Source organism: Ixodes scapularis, unplaced genomic scaffold, assembly GCF_016920785.2.
Source record: "Ixodes scapularis isolate PalLabHiFi unplaced genomic scaffold, ASM1692078v2 PGA_scaffold5__190_contigs__length_132052651, whole genome shotgun sequence".
Classification (NCBI taxonomy): domain Eukaryota; kingdom Metazoa; phylum Arthropoda; class Arachnida; order Ixodida; family Ixodidae; genus Ixodes; species Ixodes scapularis.
In genome coordinates, this window is record NW_024609880.1 from 64,289,817 (window position 1) to 64,308,936 (window position 19,120).

The window sequence follows — 19,120 nt, forward strand, 5'->3', positions numbered from 1 at the left end:
CACCTTTAGCTTTGATGACAGTCCTTCAATACCGAGAGAGAAACAAAGAAAACCGGCGATGGCTTGTTCCCGCTAACACTGTCGAGGGGAGTACGGGCTTCGTTCAACTTGTTCCGTCCTTATCTATTACGGCGCTTTTTCTCCACATCGATTCGGTGACGACATGCAGACCTCTTCAGCGACCCTTCTGCACCTGTGGCTAAAAGAGAGCGAGGGTCCACGCACGCTCAGAGGGTCTGGAGGACGTCGCAAAGGATGCGCTCGATGGGCACGGGCCCTATGGTGGACCTGAAGAAGGCCTCCTCGAGCAGCTGGGCGGGAACGGCGCGCAGCGAGCCGAGCAAGAGGAGCAGCCTGGCAAGCCTCTGGTGTCCCTGGCAGCCGCTGCCCGAGTCCTGGTGGGCCCTCTGCTGCTGCTGCTCCTGTTGCTCCAGGAGCACAGTCAGGGTCTGCTCCTGGACCCGCTCCACGTGCGATGCCTCGCGGAGGCCGGCCACCTCTGCTCGGTCGCCAACAGGATCAAAGGAAACGCGCGCACTTGGCACCAGCGCCATGTCTCCCGTTCAGTTGAGGCATATCATCCCCCTGTGGTCCCGAATTGGCAAGAAATGACGTCACAATAGCCGGAGTGTCATGCTGTCGGATGTCACGATCCTGGCAGTATGTTGTAGAAATGCTGGCGAAAACCGCGAGCGAACGTGACTGTTGCTGTCGTCACAAAGTCACAACTCCTGACTGCCGAAGCTTCCCTGGACTGACAATCTGAAAAGCGACCCGCAGCAGGACAGGCGTCTGCCACGCAGACGCCTGCTGCCGCTTGCTGGGACGCCGCCAGGATCGCGGCCGGCGACAGCGTGACACTTGTATGACGTCATCAGGCGAAGATGGAGGGACCACTTTTTTGGGGGGTAGATACACGAGTTGAAGACGCGTTCCAGGCACCATAGAAACAGGGACCCCAGCGCTTTAGCTCCCCCGAGAAGGTTTGGCCGTCGCACAACGCATACGCGTTGCGACTCCCTAATCTGCCCAGGGGACGCAAACGTGTCGGGGTCCCATATTTTAAAACCAAACTCTCTAATAAATGGACTTACGAATGAGCTTTTCCATCTTTCTCTGCGTTACTTTTACCACGCGTCTGCGTGGGACTAATCGACAAGGGACCATATATCAAGCGCTTTTATACGTCGATAGCAGTAACGTTCCAGTAGCCATGAAAAGGGAAATGAAAACGTGAATAAGAACGGCATAACTTTGCTGGTTAGTTTTGCTATACAAAATTATTTATTTATTTATTTATTTATAGTGTGCGTAACAGCCAGGAAGTCATAACGGCAATGTGTTAATGTTTTATTTGACGCGAGATAAATAGGCAACTCAATTATTCTTCAAAACAAGAAATTCACTACAGTTCTTGCAGTGACCAATGTTAGGGAATCGTCGGGTAACAGCCGGACTGAAATGCTACTCACGCGATTATTTATCGGTGCCTTCTCATCGGAGCGTCTATTTGCGGTTTTGTGCCAGCTATTGTTGGTTTTGTGCGACTATAGTTAAGATTGTTCTCTGAAAAATAATGACACTTTCCTTGAGGCAAAAATATAGATCCAAGAACCTGTCTTTTTGAAAACTCTTATGAGTCACAAAAACGACTACGAGTGAGCTCTCGATTTCAAAACTGCCATTTCATTGAATCGTTGTTCGTATCACGGTCTGTCACGTACCTGGCCTGAAGAGGGCCAGCGCCTTCAAGCAGGAATATTCGGTGGCGTCTGTTTGGAGCGCACTGAGTCGCGATACTGCGTCCCTCACAACCTGGAGACCACGCAGAGTGCTTGGAGCATCACCGGAGCCATCTGCGCATACAAATCGACCTTGAAGACGGTAAATACGTCCACATGTACGATCGGATGTTCCGCGACCGCGCTCTCAGAAAAAAAGGGTATATTGTTACACCCTTTGCCACATGCATATACGACACCCCAGAACTTAGTTAGAAGTACAGCGCACTGGGGTCGAACAGACGGCCCCAACTTTTACGGGAGGCTCGAGAACGGTGATATATACCTCATTAAACAGCTGATGTACGTATCAAAAGCTACAGGGGTGCGGGGGATCTGCTGTATTAAAGGGGCCATGAAACGATTTTCCTACTTCTTCCTCCTTAGCTTTAATCATCAACTCAAATTCAAATTGTGAAATCACGTCGTCGTGACATTCTTCGGCACCGGTGCGATGACTCCTAGCTTCCACCGTGCTTTTTATGCACACCATAGAACTTGTCATTCCCCAGTGACGATAAGTTCCGTCAGGGCACTCACTGGCCACGAACGCGAATCCAAATATTCGTCGACGGATTGATTGTTGACGAGCGCATACGTCCGAGTGATGCAGTTCTCGTGTCCAATGCGTGAGCTGGGCTCGGCTGAAGTCAGGTTGGCACCGCAGACGCGTTTTGGGAACCGCGGATGTATCACAGTGAAAAGGCGGAGAGCTTTCGAAGGAAAGAAGGTACAAAAATAGTCCGCTATATTTTCAAATGTTCGTGCCGAAAAGCTGACTTTTGACTTTCTACCCTCTTTCTTTTGGCCAACTAAACGATATGCGATTAGTAAAGTATGACTATAAAATCATTCATCCCGCCCAAAATTCGTTTCATGGCCCCTTTAATGAATGCGTTGGACTGAGATGAACGCAGGTAGTACTGGGGCGTCTGTTCACCTTTCGGGCAGGAATAAGTGTCTGTGAAACACGAGAATCGTGTTGTTTTTTAAAGAGGGAAAGGGGGTACCACCTCCTGGCTAGTGATGCCGTACTGCTCAGTCTTCTAGTCAGGGAAGTGAGCGGGGGCCATATTGTGCGGCGTCTGCGTCCTCCTGGGATTCGTGTTCAATCAGCGAGAACACGAACCCAAGCGGGACTCTAACATTACACTCGTGTCCGTGTCCTATGGGTGGCCGGCGCCGGCTGCAGGCGCTGTCCACACATTGGAGTTGCGGGACACACATAGGAGTTGCGCGACGTCAGAATGACGCCGTGCTCCTATCGGCTTTGATTGAAAGGATAGTGGGTCGACCTCAATTCTAGATGCCTCGAGGTCTACCCACTATTGGTTTTTCAATCAGCCAATAAGAGCTCGGCGTTGTGACATCATCGCAGCCCCTGCTCAAGAAGCAGACGAACTTCCGCTCCGCAAAGGCAAGGCCGTAGCGCTGCCTTGTCTAGACTCTAGAGCAATTGCCTCTATCAGAACCACACAAATGCCATGCTAAAAAAATTAATAAAAAAATCTTCGTCCGAGTTTGAGGTTTATATCAGGCTGTTCCATTTAAGGGAGGTGAAAAGAGCTCACCGGAGCCGGCAGCGGTGGCTGCACCGGCGAGGGGGAACCCCCACTGGGCGGCGCTGAGCAGGAACACCCCGCTCCACGAGGCCTCGAGCAGGAGCAGCTGGTCGCGGCAGCAGAGCTGCACGAAGGCCGGCACGCTGCGGATCCAGCGCAGGCTGCAGAAGAGCAGCTTGGCCGCCGTCTCCTGCACGCCTGCGGGAAAAAAGAAAACAGTCGGGAGTTTTAGGAGACCGTTTCCGCAGCACGCTAAGCTACCGCTTAGCGCTCCGTAATCCGCCACGAGACCTTGAACTATGCAGACAAGGCTTGCGGCGCGCATGCGCAGCTGCGGCATTTTCTTTACGGATACTGTAGCGGAGGAGAAAAACGATCTACTACAACTAGTATGACGCGTTGGTTGTACAAAAAGTATCCGCAGAAATGTTCGAAGTGCGCATATGATATATGAGGCGAACACTCCTGCAACATATACGCTTGAGGCATGTTCGCAGATAATAGCGAGTTTTAGCAGACCGTGTTTCCCCTTCCGCTAAGCCCCTCCGCTACCCTGAACTCTACAGCCCAGGCCATCGGCACGCAGGCGCAGTAGCGGTTTCTTCGTAGCGGAGGGCTAGCGGAGGGGGAAACACGGTCTACTAAAACTCCCTAATGCTCTCATCGTGTCTGCGGAGAAACTCCGTGTCTTTTGCAGAATGTGTGAGCAGTGCGACTGCGGCTTTGAGTGCCTAGATTTTAAAGTGTTCCCAACTGCTCGATCGGAGTCACGGGGTTATTGGGGTAGGGTTTCGTGTTTTCGGAGTTTATTTTTCCTTAAATTCGGCGGTGCTTTTTCGGGGTTTATGTTGCTCAAAGATTCAGTGTTTTTTTTTACCTATATTTTTGGAGTCTGATAATAACGCCGGCGTTTATCGGTAATTATAAGGAAAACAGCCCCTGCAAAAAAAAAAAAAAAGTTTCAGGCAGTTTATAGAAATTATATCGATATTTTAACGACCCTTTCAACTTCCTATCTACTCACGTTGTGTCGACAATTTTCGATTGATTTTCTATAGACTTTTAAGAAATGCTATATAATGCTATAGAACTTATTTATTTATTTTATTCTATAGAACTTTTGTTGCCGTGTTTAGATACACTTTTTGTCACCATATGTTTATACAATTTATGTGTAGTAGACTCGATATAATAATAAGATGCCGTGCGGAGAAACGACATTGCAGCCATTTGGAACCTCCTTGCCGAGGCTGTTTTTTTTCGACTCTGTTCAATAATCACCGCTTCTTGTGACGCTTTATAGCTGGACATACAGTTCACCAACACTTAGAAACCACATTTTGTTTAAATTAGTAATTAAATTATTATATAACTGGTAGAAAGAAGTGCAACATAGTTGTAATCTTTTTATCCTCCGGAGTGGTCCTCGTTCAAATGTTTGCCTTTCAAATGTAGGGCGTGTATACGCGTTTGCAGCCTCAAAGCACCGCCATCTTGCTAAGTTGGGGTGCGCTTGTGCGCGCTATAATCCGATTAAACCTATTAAGACGCCGCGTCGTAATCGGACTATGACGCGCCCAAGCGCGCCCCAACTGATCAAGATGGCGGCGCCCTGGGGTGGTACTTGCAAAAGTGTATAGCGGTAAAGAAGTCAATGCTACTGAATTACTAGTGTTATGAGTACTCCGTGGCGTGTGTATTTGTGATCTTGGTATGTGCGCATGGCAAGTGGCGAGTGTATCTTTCCATGTACGCAGTGGGACAAACCTAAAATTAATGTTTAGGATTTTTTTTCTCTCGCGAAGAACAGTCAAAGTGTTTATCGAAAGGAGATAAGAACGTTGTAAGAATTTCTCTCTGTTTTCTGTACAATTTCTATACAGTCTTCATAGACTAAGTTCTCTAGAAAGTCCACAGAAAAAAGCGCCCAGAAATCTATAGATATTGGTTAGATAAATAGTGGATACTTTTTCTTTTGAATATATATAGCCTCTATAAACTATTTTTTGGAGAAATTATATGAAAAGTGGATAAATATTTCTTTAAAGGGATACTTCAACGAAATTTGAAATATTCCCGTCGCGTTCAAAAATAAGTTGAATATGATCCACAATATCCGTAAATGACAATCGCACGTTTGTATTTTGATCCTGGTGGCTGTATGTTTCGTTATAAACGGCCCACTCTGGCAAGCGCTCGGAGAAGGCCCAGCTTAGAGCACGTGACATCCAACGCAATCGTGGCGTAGGTTGTCTCAAGACGAGCAAAGCTACGGCGAGGCTGTCGTCGAGAGGATGGCCTAGTTCTTCCAGCCACCGAAGCGGCTGCTTTTGTACGAATTTTGAGTGACGGCTTAATCTGCTATAATCTTCTAGGGGGACAATAGCGACTTCTGCGACACACAAAAGGGATTCTCGGGAAGAGGGGAGTTCCTCCTTCCCCCCTTCTCTCGTCGTGGCCAGAGACGAGACAACCTCCGTCACTATACTTCGTTTCAGCTTCGGTCCGAGCGCGGCCGATGTTATGAGCCGAAGGGCCAATCAAACAGCGAAAGAGGCACAACGTCATGGCGTGCTCTCTGCAGTTGATAGGACCACCCGGTATTCGCAATCTCTCTGTGCGCGCTCCTCCGCCGGCTAGTCCTATCAAGCGCAGGGGGCACGCCATGACGCTGCGCTTTTTGCGCTCTTTGATTGGCCCTTCGGCTCATAACATCGGCCGCGCAGCCCCGAGAAGTTCGCGTGGCGCCCCCTTACGGCGAACCGGGGTGACGTCACGGCGAGGAGAGAATTTTTCCCCGACTCGCCCCGCTCGGCCTGTGGAGGCTGTGACGACGCTAGCTGTCGGCGCGCTCGTTTCTATTTCATTCTTTTGGCGTGTTTTTTGTAGGATGTGTAAATTTTTATATGTGCCTTTATTGAGGTATGGCCTCTAGCTACAGGCGAAACTTCAACCAACATTTTAAGCATGCTTGACAGGGCAGGCAACGCATGAATCGCAGCTGGTATATGAAAATAAAGAAATATGGCCACAATTGCAGGAGCATCATTATAGATTTCCATCTCGCACAATAAATGCTGTTGATGGTCTGAATGAATTGGCAGGTTATGTATACTATTTTTTTGTATCTCTGCTTTTAAACTAGATCGCCAAAGCATAAAAGCTGCATGCTCCTCGAGTGACATGCTAAATACAGTCTGGGCCATGGGGAGAGAATCACAAGTAAGACAGCCCAAGTGCAGGAGCAAAGTAAAAAAACAAGGAGCATTTTATTATATACATTGCTCGCATTTGACCTTTGCTGGATTCGGATAGTATTTCAAAGGACTACACGGGTGGTATTTGTGGACTTGTTTATATCAATCCTCAAGAAATGTATAACAAACGTAAGCGAAGATGTCTAGCTCGTTATTAGTCCCTTAAGCCCTAAAATTGAGACTTTACTTAAATAGAACTGCCCTGGAGCTAATATATCAGAAACTTTTCTCACGCCGACTGTCGCCCTTCAGAGGTTCCACATTTTCTGCTACTAGTGCTGCATCTACCGCTGGCCAGACGTTCGAATGCTCGCTTTTACTCCTGTTTTCCTCTGTTGTCAGAGAGTCCGGCTGTAGGGAGTTCGGAGGCTGAGGAAGCTTTTAAAGACCTGCAGCAGTGTCTCTTTTAATTGGAAACGACAATTCAGACTAAACGGTGTATTTTTTTAAAACCCAAGGCTGGAATAAAGAGTGTCAGGAAAAAGTATAAACATTCCAAATTACGGCACCATTGCTATGCATATTTTGGGCAGTTCAATACATATCATACAGGCAACTGGGGGAAATTCGGCCGTTTTTGCTGCTACCATAAAAAACTAATTTTCAGTAATGTTGCATCTTCTAAGAACTATGCCTGCATACGTGTATAAACTATATAATTAATTTACGAAGAAGCTACATTTACGTAAAACAGCCCTGTTCCACGAGCACTTCAAAGATCATCAGATGCAGGGTCTATAAAACATCTGCGAACCAGCGCATGCAGAGTGGCAGCGCAGAGTTGGAGTCGCGAGCTAGTTTGCCGACCACTCGAAGGCCCATGATATAAATGCCACATCGAATGCCTTGAAAGCGGGATGTAATATCGTCCAAAATCATCAACATGCAAGGAAATAGAATTCCAGCGTCTGAAACACTTGCGCCACCGCTTCACCGACCCTTCGCAAGATTGCCTTGTGTCGTGTGGACGGACGGGGAGGTTCATCGGCGGAATTGCCTCCTCCGATAGCTTTCGGGATTTGTAACCCAATTTTAAAGATAAAAAGGGCAAGCAGGCTTATAAAATGTACGGAAGCACCTCAATATCGGCCCAACTCAACGTCTTGTACACCGGGTACACGAAGTCTAGCTCCTCGAAGAGCTTCCGGGTCACAACGCCAAACCGGCAAACCGGTGCTGGGAAGCGAGCCGATGCGAGGTCGCGGAGCGGAGTACTCCCCCTGACGTCACGGTACACCTCACCCAATCAGGGCGCGGCGACCGCAGCGACGCTTGTGTTCGCTCTCGGGGCTAATAGCTGTCAAGGTTCCTAGACGAGCATTACAAACGAGGCGTTAGCGACATCCACCAGGTGCTCTTTGCTAATCATTTAATTCGTTTTAAAATTCCTTTTCGAGACTTTTTTAACAAGATATTGGTATGTTCCATGTGATACTGCTCTTCTGAACACATATAGACCAAAAAATGAGCGCCGAAATTTCGTTGTAGTATCCCTTTAAGAGAGGGCATGGGAGTCGGATTTCCTAGCCTCTGGGGAACATGCGCGTGTCCCAAATACCTTCCTCCTCTTATTCCCGTTGGGATAAGAGGAGGAAGCGTGGGTTTCGTCCCCGAAGAAACAAGGAGCCTTTAATTAAACTTGAGGAAGAAAACGAGAAAGGACGGACAAACACAAACACAGAAAGGGAGGACAAACACAGTTGAGTGCGTGCTGCATTCTGAGCAAAGACAAAACCGAAAGATTTCTTCCCTTGAAATTCGGGTTTCTCTTATTCAAGGACATCTCCAATTGCGGGTTTTCCGGATTTTCCCCTGATTTTTATCAAACCGCTTCGGGGGTCAGTTTGCGGGGTTTTCACGGTACCGAAAACACAGAACTCTATTTATGGGCCGCGTTTGCGATACAAGCTGAGAGAAGGAGGCGCGAGCGTCGGTCGTCTGCAAGCCTACTATTCTCCTCGTCATACGCTCGCGCATACGCAAACAATCTGCTCAGGAGTTATCCGCCATGAAATTGCGAGTGCTCCCCATAGCTTGAGCTCTCTACTTCCATCGACGACGGCAGTGCCATGACGTGGGACGGTGAAGTCTCCTGCTTTAGGGCCCGTTTGCTGGGCAATGCGGATATCTCTTTCCCAGCGGTTAACTCACCCGTAAGAAGGATTTTGAGGTCACGCCACCGGATCTGTGGGAACAAGAAACTAATGGTACCTAGCGGTTCCAACCAAATCGCTGCCGTAAGTTCGTCCTCGCTTCGAATATTAAGGTCCTATTTTGCGCGCAGAAAGAAAGGTGAAAAGGCTTGAAATGTAAGTGAAATAAGCCGCATTCGTGTACTTTATGAGCGGCATGTTAGGTTATTTCTGTTCTAGGGAAGGTCGTATTAATAGAAAATTAAAGAAAACACCGGGCAAGGCTTACGTCTGCTCAGCGGAATCGGCTGGAACGCTAGGTACTTTCTCCCCAGAAGGCCGGTCACGTGACGCTGCAATCCCTCTTGCGGGTGAGTCCAAACACAACACCAATGGGAGCGAAGCTGGCACACGAACGTGAAGAGGGAGCTTCTGGTAAACCTCAGAACGGCGTGCCGACGTTTCACTAGTATACCTAGTTTCTTCAGAGAAGCTAGGTCTCCTAGTGAAACGTCGGCACGCCGTTCTGAGCTTAACCAGAAGCTCCCCCTTCACACTTTTGCGGGTGAGTTAACCGCCGGAAGAGATACCCGTATTGATCAGCAAACCGGCTTAGGGTCGTTCGATTGTGGTGATGGAGATTCTCGCTTACGCCTTCCTAAATCTTATCACGGATGATGAAAAGTAGACTGAGCTAAGGAACTGAAAACAATATTTTTCGTGTTTTGTTTTTCGCCTTTCGTCGTCGAAGTCTATGGGATGAGAAACTGAAGGAGAGGAGGAGAATAGAGCGTGCGGGAACGTGAGAACACCGAGCTCTGGTTGAAATTATTAGTGGGTAGACTCACTCTGAACGCGTTAGAACGACACAAGTCTACATGGAACGATGAGAGTTAGCGTTGCTAAAGCTTGGAGTTTGAGCCAGTTGACTCATCATGTACAATAAGACAGCGCCGAATAAACACAAGGACCAAGACAGCTGACCAACTACACGCTGTCTAAATATCCACACAACCCCAATTATCATCGAACACAGGATGAGGCACCCGGCCCTTCCCCGTCCTACGCTTCTTCGGCGCTGTTCTCTTGTGCGCCATGACATACCTTCAGCGAGTGGCCACCAGAGCAAGGGCCTTGGCAGCAGCGTCAGCGGTCCCCTGAGGAAAGGCAGCGCCGAGTGTGCTGCAGTTCCAGCTGCCTGGAGCTCGGAGAGGGTCGCGGAAGACGGCAGCGTGCCCAGCGGCAGTCCTGGGGACAGCAGTGACGACGAAGACGCCGGACCAGACGTCGGAGGGCTGCGGCGGGCCGCCGCCGACGTCGTCGCCAGCTCCGGCGAGCACGTGGACCTTGGTGCTGCTGAAGAAGCCCCGGAGTCCAGGTCTTCCGAACCGACTGGCTCTTCCTCCGGCTGGGTTGTGGAGGACGGCACGGCGTCTACGCACCACGACACCCGAATCACTCGAGGCGTCCTCGTCATGTTTTCTCTAGATGTTCGGAACGTATGTGAGGAATATATGTGGGCTGCATACTTTCCGGTTTTTACCGGAAAACATCGATAAACATCCGTAGGGGTAAAATGATACAAAATCATAGAAAGACCGAAACACACCGACTTCAGGAAATTGTTTGCTCTGAGCGAAGACTGTTCTTGTCCAAATCTTCCCTTCTTAAGCCGCAGCCATACTGGGCCCATACATTGTACAAAAACGACAGTGTTCGCTGCTGACATTATGACGGAATGAACTACTTCCAAAAATCCCTGAACACAACACTGCTCGCGTTGCATTATGGGACCTGGTTGACCATGGATAGGAGTGGCATGGTTTCGGTTTTGATCGCCCCTTGACCACGGTGGAAGAAACATGATTTAGGTGATGACTCTCTGTCCGACGCGGCGGCCACATTATTTTCGGCGCACCGAGCGCTTCACTCGCACGGGGATAGATGGCGCCCACGTATCGGCTCCTTCCTAAACCGACCGCTCCGGTTGTTTCTCCCAGCTAGGGTGACCACCTTCCTGCTTGCGAAATGCGGGACACGCGGGGCAAGGGGGGGGGGGGGGGGGGGGTGGAGGGGGGGAGGGGGGAGGGGGGTATAGTAGAAATTTATGAACACGCACACCACGAACCGAGGCCCTGTTCACACATTTACTATCATGTGCTGTTTATACACCTGCAAATTGTATTGCAGCAATTAAGCTGAAATAGTTTTCACTCCCAGTGATATATCTTTTTATGCCAAATATGTTACTAAATGTGTCAAATTTGAAAGTATAAAAATCAACTCCAGCAGCACTCAATGCATCAAATGAAATTAAGAAACAGTAAATGTTTTTCGGGTTATTGTTTCTTGTCAACGCTTACTTTTATGAAAATGGTCCTACGCAAATTTTTAACAATATGTTCTTTATCTTTTTACCTTGTGTGGCTGTCTTCACTAAAAAAAGAAATCCACAGCAACCCATTTGCGTTAAAAAAGCGATATGAAAAAAAAAAAATGGCAATAAACGAGCAATTTTCTTTTACAATATTTTGCCACTAAGGGGAGAGGCACAACGGTGCATGCTCGTCGGGCCCCCTGCAGAACGGAGATCGCTTCCCGCAATGCTTGGATAGAAAATGGCGTACCATTAGGAATATGGTCAGCTGAACAATTTCAAATTAGAAAAAACCGTGAGAAAAAATACATACACACCGCTGACTATCAACTTGCTGCCTTTAATACTTCGTCTTCCTTTTTCCCCTTTTACTACAGCTAGTGATGACAGCCATCCGCCATGTCCGCGCGATGCCCCCATCAGGGTGTTATGCGGCTCGTGCCACGTCCCAAGTATTGTTTTTCTTTCGGGTGGATTGTGATAGACGGGGTGCTCACGCACAGTTGAGCACTGTCTTCGATGGCCAGAGCTTCAATTAGTTCACGTGCATATGCGTTCCGGTGCCGCCCTATAATGGTGATGTTGTTAAAATGCACGTAAAATGCACGCATATGCACGTGAACTAATTGAAGCTCTGGCCATCGAAGACAGTGCTCAACTGTGCGTGAGCACCCCGTCTATCACAATCCACCCGAAAGAAAAACAATACTTGGGACGTGGCACGAGCCGCATAACACCCTGATGGGGGCATCGCGCGGACATGGCGGATGGCTGTCATCACTAGCTGTAGTAAAAGGGAAAAAAGGAAGACGAAGTATTAAAGGCAGCAAGTTGATAGTCAGCGGTGTGTATGTATTTTCTCTCACGGTTTTTTCTAATTTGAAATTGTTCAGCTGACCATATTCAAGTATGTACCAACTAGCTCAAGTAAAACCCGTAGTACAGTTTATTTCTAGTTATATGAGCACGCCTTCTTTATGCTTTTCGTCTCTCGCCCCGCAAGCGCTCACCCACCTTATCGCCACTACTACGTGCCAAGGCCGGTTGCTTGCGCGGAGCATTAAAAAGAAGATTATTCTGGATGACATTCGGCAGTTCTTCGGGATGATACAACCATCCCAGGCGCACGCCATGCGAGTGACCAAGATTCTTCGCTCAGAAACATGGCGTCAGCAGCGAATGTTAACTGACTTTCTACGGGTCCAATGTTCAGACTATAACGTCTTCAGGTATCATATGTCGGTGACAAGACGCTCAACGGAGACCATCTGGAAAAGCCGGTTTCTCCCCTCTTTGAAGTACCATCTGGCAAGGGAGGCCAATCAGGTTCCCCAGAGACAGACTTGGAAGTAATCCGTTACAAGTAACGGGATTACTTGTAATTAATTACTTTTTGAGTAATTTTGTAATTAATTCGTTACTTTTCTAGAAATGTAATTTCTAACGTAATTTCATTACTTTTTTAGTAACGGATTACGACAAGTTACTCGTTACTTTTTTTTGTTATTTCAATTTTTTTTTTCAATATTTCAAGCATAATTATAAAAATATGATTTTTAAGTAGCGTCACCGAGTTCGGGAAGGGGGAGAGGGGGCGGGGCACCTAGACTGAAGCCAAAAGCTTGTGACGGGATCTCGGCAAAGAAAAAAAAAAGGTGGAAAGGGGGAAACAGAAGGGGGAATCGACTCTGCTATCCCCTTAGCACGATAACAAGGGGAGGGCCCCGACAAAAGTACACAAAGAAAGAAAACGGGAATTTTCACACAGCTAGAGAGGCTTCTTAAGACAACCGAAGGGTCGCTTACACGATGCAAAAACGCCGCGTTTCGGACGCTTTTCCTCAGAAAGAAAAGCCTTTTCTGAACCTTAGGCACTTGATTCGGAGTGGGGCGAAAGAAGAATAGAAGAGTAATGGCCCATAAAAATGTCACATGGCACGCATCTCCCAAACTGGAACTGTGGGATGGGTCTGCTGCGTCTGCTGTTTCTTTCTTCTTTTTTTCTTTTTGCTAAGATCATTATCGACATGTTTGTACGATGCAGTCCCAGCCCGCGTTCAGATTTTGGAAGCGGAAGGACGTGAATAACGACATAAGCAACACGCTTAGAACAAGCTCGAAGTTCAAATAATAGCTTTCCTTCGCGTCTTTTTCTTTAAATAAAATAGTAGCCACTACAACTTCGTGTCCACCGAGGACGGTGGGGAGTCAGCCTCCCCTCCCTTTTTTTTGCTTGTTTGCGTTTTGGGCGGGGGAGAGTCGGAGTCGCTGTGAGTTCCGAATACGGGGCCCCTTAGCAAAAAGAGGCCGTACTTCAAACGAAGTTGAAATATATTGAGTACAAATATTTATTTTGTATTTATTCTGTAATATTTTGGCCGCATTCGAAATACGCTCGTAAGGTATTCAAAATACATTCTAAATACGAATAAAATATCTTTTAGATATACCAAAAATATTATCCCTTCACACTCAAGATGCCATTGCGCATTAAAAACCGGTTACACAATTTTTTTTTTATTTTCGGTTTTTCAGCAAATGCTGTCCCTGTGGTATTTGAAGGCACTACTAAATACATCTCACAAAGCTACATTAGAAACGAACACACACACAAACACCATGACGCACTGAACAGCTCATTCACAGTCCCGTTGACTGCTCTAGAGCCTTATATAGCCTACATATTGAAGGTAATCATTTTTTCGGTGACCAGCTCTGCGCTTATTAAGGTTCCAAGTATTCGATCTTCTCCCCGGGAGTCTGTCAAAGGGGAAACAGTGTTTTGAAGTTCGTGGACGATATCTCTTACTAAAAGGCATTGGTACAACTAATAACAATTCGGCGCAGTCTCTAAAACAATATCCACACGAACGGCTCATAAAATACATGTTATTGCTTCTCTGCGTAGCAGCACTCAGGACGAAGCGAATCAAGGCAGTTTCTTCACTTTAAAATACTGTAAACGACTTTATTTTCGTGAGGACCTAATTCTCGCAAAGTTCACGAATCGCCTACAATTCCGAAAAATAGGTCCCGTGAAAAATTCCGGCAAAATGTAAAAACATTAAAATCTATATTGCGATCCCAGCGCGTCGCGAAAATTAGAATTTGCGAATTATTCCAAAACTCCAACTTTGGCCTAAATCGCGAAATATTGAGCCCGCGAAAAATAAATATTTTACAGTAGTTGTTCTACCTTTCCTTTATAGTAGTCGACTATTTAATATGGTAGTTAATGTCACTATATTAAAGTCACTATTCACATCACGTACAATGGTGAGTATACACGTTCAGTGAACTAACATTGTGCTAACAAAACCACGCCAAACGTATCTGTTCACAGCACCTGCTGAAGCTTTCCAGCATCAGCAAATGTCGTGGGTGTAGTTCCCGAGCCCCGTTTGTGATTGGTGTGCAAGGAACTGATCAGGTGTGTTCTTGATAGAAAAAAAGGAAACAATAACAAAAACTGGGCTGATTTATCAGTGCGATGCTGCGCAATTCAGTTGACAAACTAATCAAATGTTCTATTTAGGCGCTTCAGTGTACTTCATATCTGCTTGAAGTGAACTTCTAAAAGGGGAGCTTTTCAATATTTTGGTAGTTTAAGTCAAACTACCAAAGTACTGCAGTCAAAAGGTACTTAGAGTATAACACAACAGTATTTACGATGTTCAGGTATTTTAAGAGTAATCTGCACGAATTTTTGATTGCTCCATTCTTTTAGGGTTGGAGTATATTTTGCATGAATTAAATAAATATTTCAAGGAATATATGTGAAAGGTATTTTGTGCCTATTAATTTAGTATTTACATATTTCAAAACGCATGAAGGGAACTTCAAATGTAGTTGAAGTAAAGGTATTTCAAAATGATTTTTACAAGTATATTTTAGTACTAAGTAATAAAAAAAAAGTTTATATTTTCGGTCTATTTTTCGTGTACTTACAATAATGAACTGTATTTCAAATACACTCAAATTAGAATGTGGTATATTTCAAACGTATTAGTTTTCGCTAAGGGGCTTTACGGGACAAAAGGCCAGATGCCGTCCAGTTCTAGGAACAATTTTAAAACTCCAGTGCCTTCTGATATTTTTACGTGACATTTTTCTTACATTTTCTTGTTACACGGCAAAGAAAGTATGTCGTTTCCTTCCCGTGGTGGAGGCTCGAGGCTTCCAGCTTTCTGGTCAAGTAGAGACAAACACCAGAGCCCTAGCTCAGCCTACAAGCGAACCTAGTGTCGTCTTGGAGAACGACACTCACAATAGTCACCACATCCCCTGATGAGTCTTCCGCGAATTTGTCCTGTTTCTCTTGCTTCTATATATATATTTTTTTGTTTCAAGAACCTCGCGTTTTCGTCGTCTTAGTAGGGTGTGTAGCCCTTGTCAAATCCTGTCTTTCTCTTAACTCTATTTTTCTCCTCGTACTTATGTAGGAATGTTTTATCTATGTGAATTTTTTTTTTCGGTTGTTCAATATTTTTTACCGAGGTCCCGCCTCTAGCTCGCTGATCCACGGCTACAAAATGCGCGAGAGGTCCCAGCAGCGAGCATTCAGCATGTCTCTTCCACTGTCGCCATGGCCCTCCTTGGATCCGATGTTTAAGATGAAAGGCAGCAAGGGAACTGCGAATTTAGAGTTTCAGTGCCTGCTCTGCCTCCCCGAAAGAAAGCTTCTTTCATCTGCGAATTCCACGAATTCGAACCTACGAAAACACGTAAAGGTAAGCGTTTTTTAATTATTATTTTTTTATTTTTTGTGGAAACCAGTTATTTAAAAATTAAGATTTTTGCGTAGTTCATAATTTGGCGATTGCATCACAATTTTATACTCTCAACATTGCCTTTGGTTATTTTTTTTTTTTTTTAGCCCTAGTGTATCTGCTGACGTACGGCGTAAAGTACGCTTAGAACAGTTGATAAAGATGTTGATATTTACTTGAGCTCAGGGGAGCCGCGGCGAGTTGCTGAGGGAGTTCACGCAAATTGCATTTTCGGATATCGGCAGCTCATAATGCTGCTTCTAAGCATACCAGTGTGACAGGAGCGATATGGGTGTGCGATTCGGTAAAATATTTGATTTTCTAAAACGTACCATAATCCGTTTCCACTTTAAGCGTGAGCATAGCAGAAGCTACAAAAGCGAGCCCCGGGCTTTCAGTGTCACTGCCAAGCACGCGCGCTCGTGCAGTGCAATCACGTTGTTCAAAGCCGCGTGCTCGCGCTTGTACAATCGGCTGCTCCTGGACTTAAGCTGAAACGAAGTATAGGGCTTATAATTATAAACAGTTGTGGGCTTAGCAATATACTGTTTGTAAATTAATTTATCGAAAAAACTATGAAAAAAGATTTTGGTGTCGAATATCACTAATTGAATACTTCTTTGTGGGTAAAAACAACCTAGCGCACGGGGAGCTACGAACACAATAAATAAGAACAGTATATTTCATTCTATGCTTCTTGAAGCTTTTCCTTTATAAAGTGAGGATTCGCAGTGTCTACGCACTTAAATCAAAATCGACTCTCGAATTCCAAACAACAATGAGTCGCACAGCCAGCGCTGGGTATCGGTCAATTTATCACTGAATATTTGGGTTTGCGTTCGGAGTCAAATACCGCCGTGAAGGAGATCAATTAAGAAATGTTCAAGGACAGATAGAACTATCACGCCACTACAGTGTTTAACTTCAGCTGTGGGGAAAACAAACATAATTAGTTGAGAGATTCTGACTTGTTATTCCAGTGAGGCTTCTCTTCAATTAATAAAGCACCGATTTAATTCTAGTTCCAACCTAACGTTAACACGGTATTTGCGTCTAATCTGTGACCCGGGCTCTATCGAGATAAATGACGCAACAAATACAACCCATGTGACTTTGTGCTAAACAATCCCAGAGGTTTGTAAAAAAAAACGAGCTAGACAAAGCGTTCTGTATAGTCGATATCCCCGCTAATAAGCATTGTCAACCAAGGCGCGTGATTCTGAAAAACCCTGGCAGCACGAGTCTGTGAAATAATGCCGGGTAGCTTGTTCTAGCTAGGGTCAAAAGAGCAGACTCCCCCGCGCTTTTGACGAACCAGCTGTCACGAGTGACCATTCATTTTGCTGCCGAGTCTAAAGGAAAAGCTGAATTTGGTTTTCATTGTTTGTTTCTTCAGATTAATGCACTCAAACAAAAAGGTGTGGGTTCTGTTGACATTTGAGGATTATTGATGTGACGCTTTAGTAAAACGGGAAAAACAACTTCATTGTCCCTTTATATGTTATCATATCTTCCATTGTCTCAGCATACCTTTCTTCTACGTTCGCGTGTCTTAATGTATAACTAAAGCTGAAGAACATATAGTAGTTGAAGTGAGCTGTGCTCAACCGTTCTTTTGGCAATGTGTTGACTTAACGAAAATTAGAATTCAATGCGATAAAGTATATTTGCTTGAAACTGTAGGGGACTTATTATAATAAGTATGCACGTAACTGAATTCAAAGTTCATCTTATTTAATTTAATTTGCTCTTAAAAATTGTTCAGCTAAATTCGTCCTCAAAATTACGTAACGTTGCTCAAAGACACCATATCTCCGTTTTCACCTCAAGAACCGTAGTAAAAAAAAAAGTCCGGCTCCTCACGGAGCATTACTAATTTCCACCCTTATGCGGGGAATTGAGATATACGTTTGTAAGGCAATTTTATATTACATATATGTTATGTTCTCGAGACGTACTCGTTTCCAACGCCAAAAGCATCACTTCTTCCTCCGACAATCAAATCTCGTAACAACTAATTCGCGCGGCGTATAAACAATGCGCAAAACTTGCTGTTTTCGAAGTGACATTGAGTGTAGTAAGTTCATTCAATGAAGCTACTGACACTGGGCACATATTTTAGTTATTTAGCTTCCGCCATGCAGTTATCCTCCAACTGCGCGATACAGCGCGAACAAGACATTGGTGCTTTTTCGCGTTCAAGATTTTAACTGAAAAACGAGGAAAACCGGCAATCGCTTGTTTGTGGTACAGTGCCGTGCTATCAACAATGTAAGGCTGTGAACCTGTATAAAGAAAAGTTTGGAGAGGTTTGACTCGCGCTGGAGAACTCAGGGATCTTAGCAGGGTTCGGTCCCCCACCACTGTCTGTTTCAACAGCGATGGGCAAAGTATACCGGTGTGTGGCAGAATACCAATTACACCTATACATTTAATTGCCTTATAACCAATTCCTCATTGACAGTAGAGGCCCCAAACGCCATTCGCGGTATTTTTCTCCGCCTCTTATACTTAAACCCAAGAGAATGCAAAAAAAAAAATGTAAAAACGCGGATTACACGCACATTGCCTTCGGGACGGTGTGTGGATATACGTTTCTTATGCCCTGTCACGGGTTGATGTATACACGGCACTCACCAGCTTGCCTGAGTTTTTGCCTTTTCATATTGTTCATCTTATTTTGCTTTATACGCTCATAATTACAGAACGTGAAAATATCGGCTCTTTTACAGACGAAGCACCTGAGCCAGCTGAGCAGTTTTGAAGCACTAATCAAAAATCGACGCACCATCGCAGGAGTTGATCACGTTAGAGAGACTCCGCCGTCCAAGCAGCTGCGACTTGATTTTCGTGATGGGACCGTCTCACAAGCTTCACTGGACAAACTCGTTGTAAACTTCGTCATCGGCGGTATGCAGCGGTTTTCTATCGTCGAAAATCCCTCCTTTGTCGACCTCGTAAGAGCACTTGCCCCCCATAAGACTGTGCTGACGCGTAAAGCGCTGATGTCGCGCATACAAGAAGAGTACATGGAAATGAAGGATCGCTTAAAGCAGGAGCTATCGAATGTCGCCTACGTGTGCATCACTGCCGACTGCTGGACGACTTTCCGCAGGTAAGTCGTACTTGTTTGTTTAGCTTAAAAAGGAATTTTAAACATGTACATTTTATTTTTATTTTTTTTTCATCAGGTGCTACATTGGCATAACTGTTCTGTGGCTTTTGCCACGCACACTGGAGCG

At 45.7% G+C, this 19,120-nt stretch overlaps 1 protein-coding gene across 1 annotated transcript; it reads right to left on the reverse strand.

Moving 5' to 3' along the window:
• Window positions 1-227: 227 nt before the first annotated feature.
• LOC8034668 lies at window positions 228-18,856 on the reverse strand. The gene is made up of 3 exons (XM_042294237.1): window positions 18,761-18,856; window positions 3,334-3,541; window positions 228-520 (listed from the first exon to the last, which is right to left on the reverse strand). Exons 1-3 carry the CDS (start codon window positions 18,854-18,856, stop codon window positions 228-230), a joined length of 597 nt encoding a protein of 198 aa, XP_042150171.1.
• Window positions 18,857-19,120: the final 264 nt, after the last annotated feature.

Excerpts from the sequence above, each read along its gene's own strand:
- LOC8034668 (XM_042294237.1), bottom strand. The coding sequence starts at position 18,856 with ATGGGGGGCAAGTGCTCTTACGAGGTCGACAAAGGAGGGATTTTCGAC. Across the intron at positions 3,542-18,760 it reads ACGAAGTTTACAACGAGTTT|GCGTGCAGGAGACGGCGGCC; the intron begins GTCCAGTGAAGC and ends TTTTTCCCGCAG. Across the intron at positions 521-3,333 it reads GGTGAGCTCTTTTCACCTCC|ATCCTGTTGGCGACCGAGCA; the intron begins CTTAAATGGAAC and ends GCGTTTCCTTTG.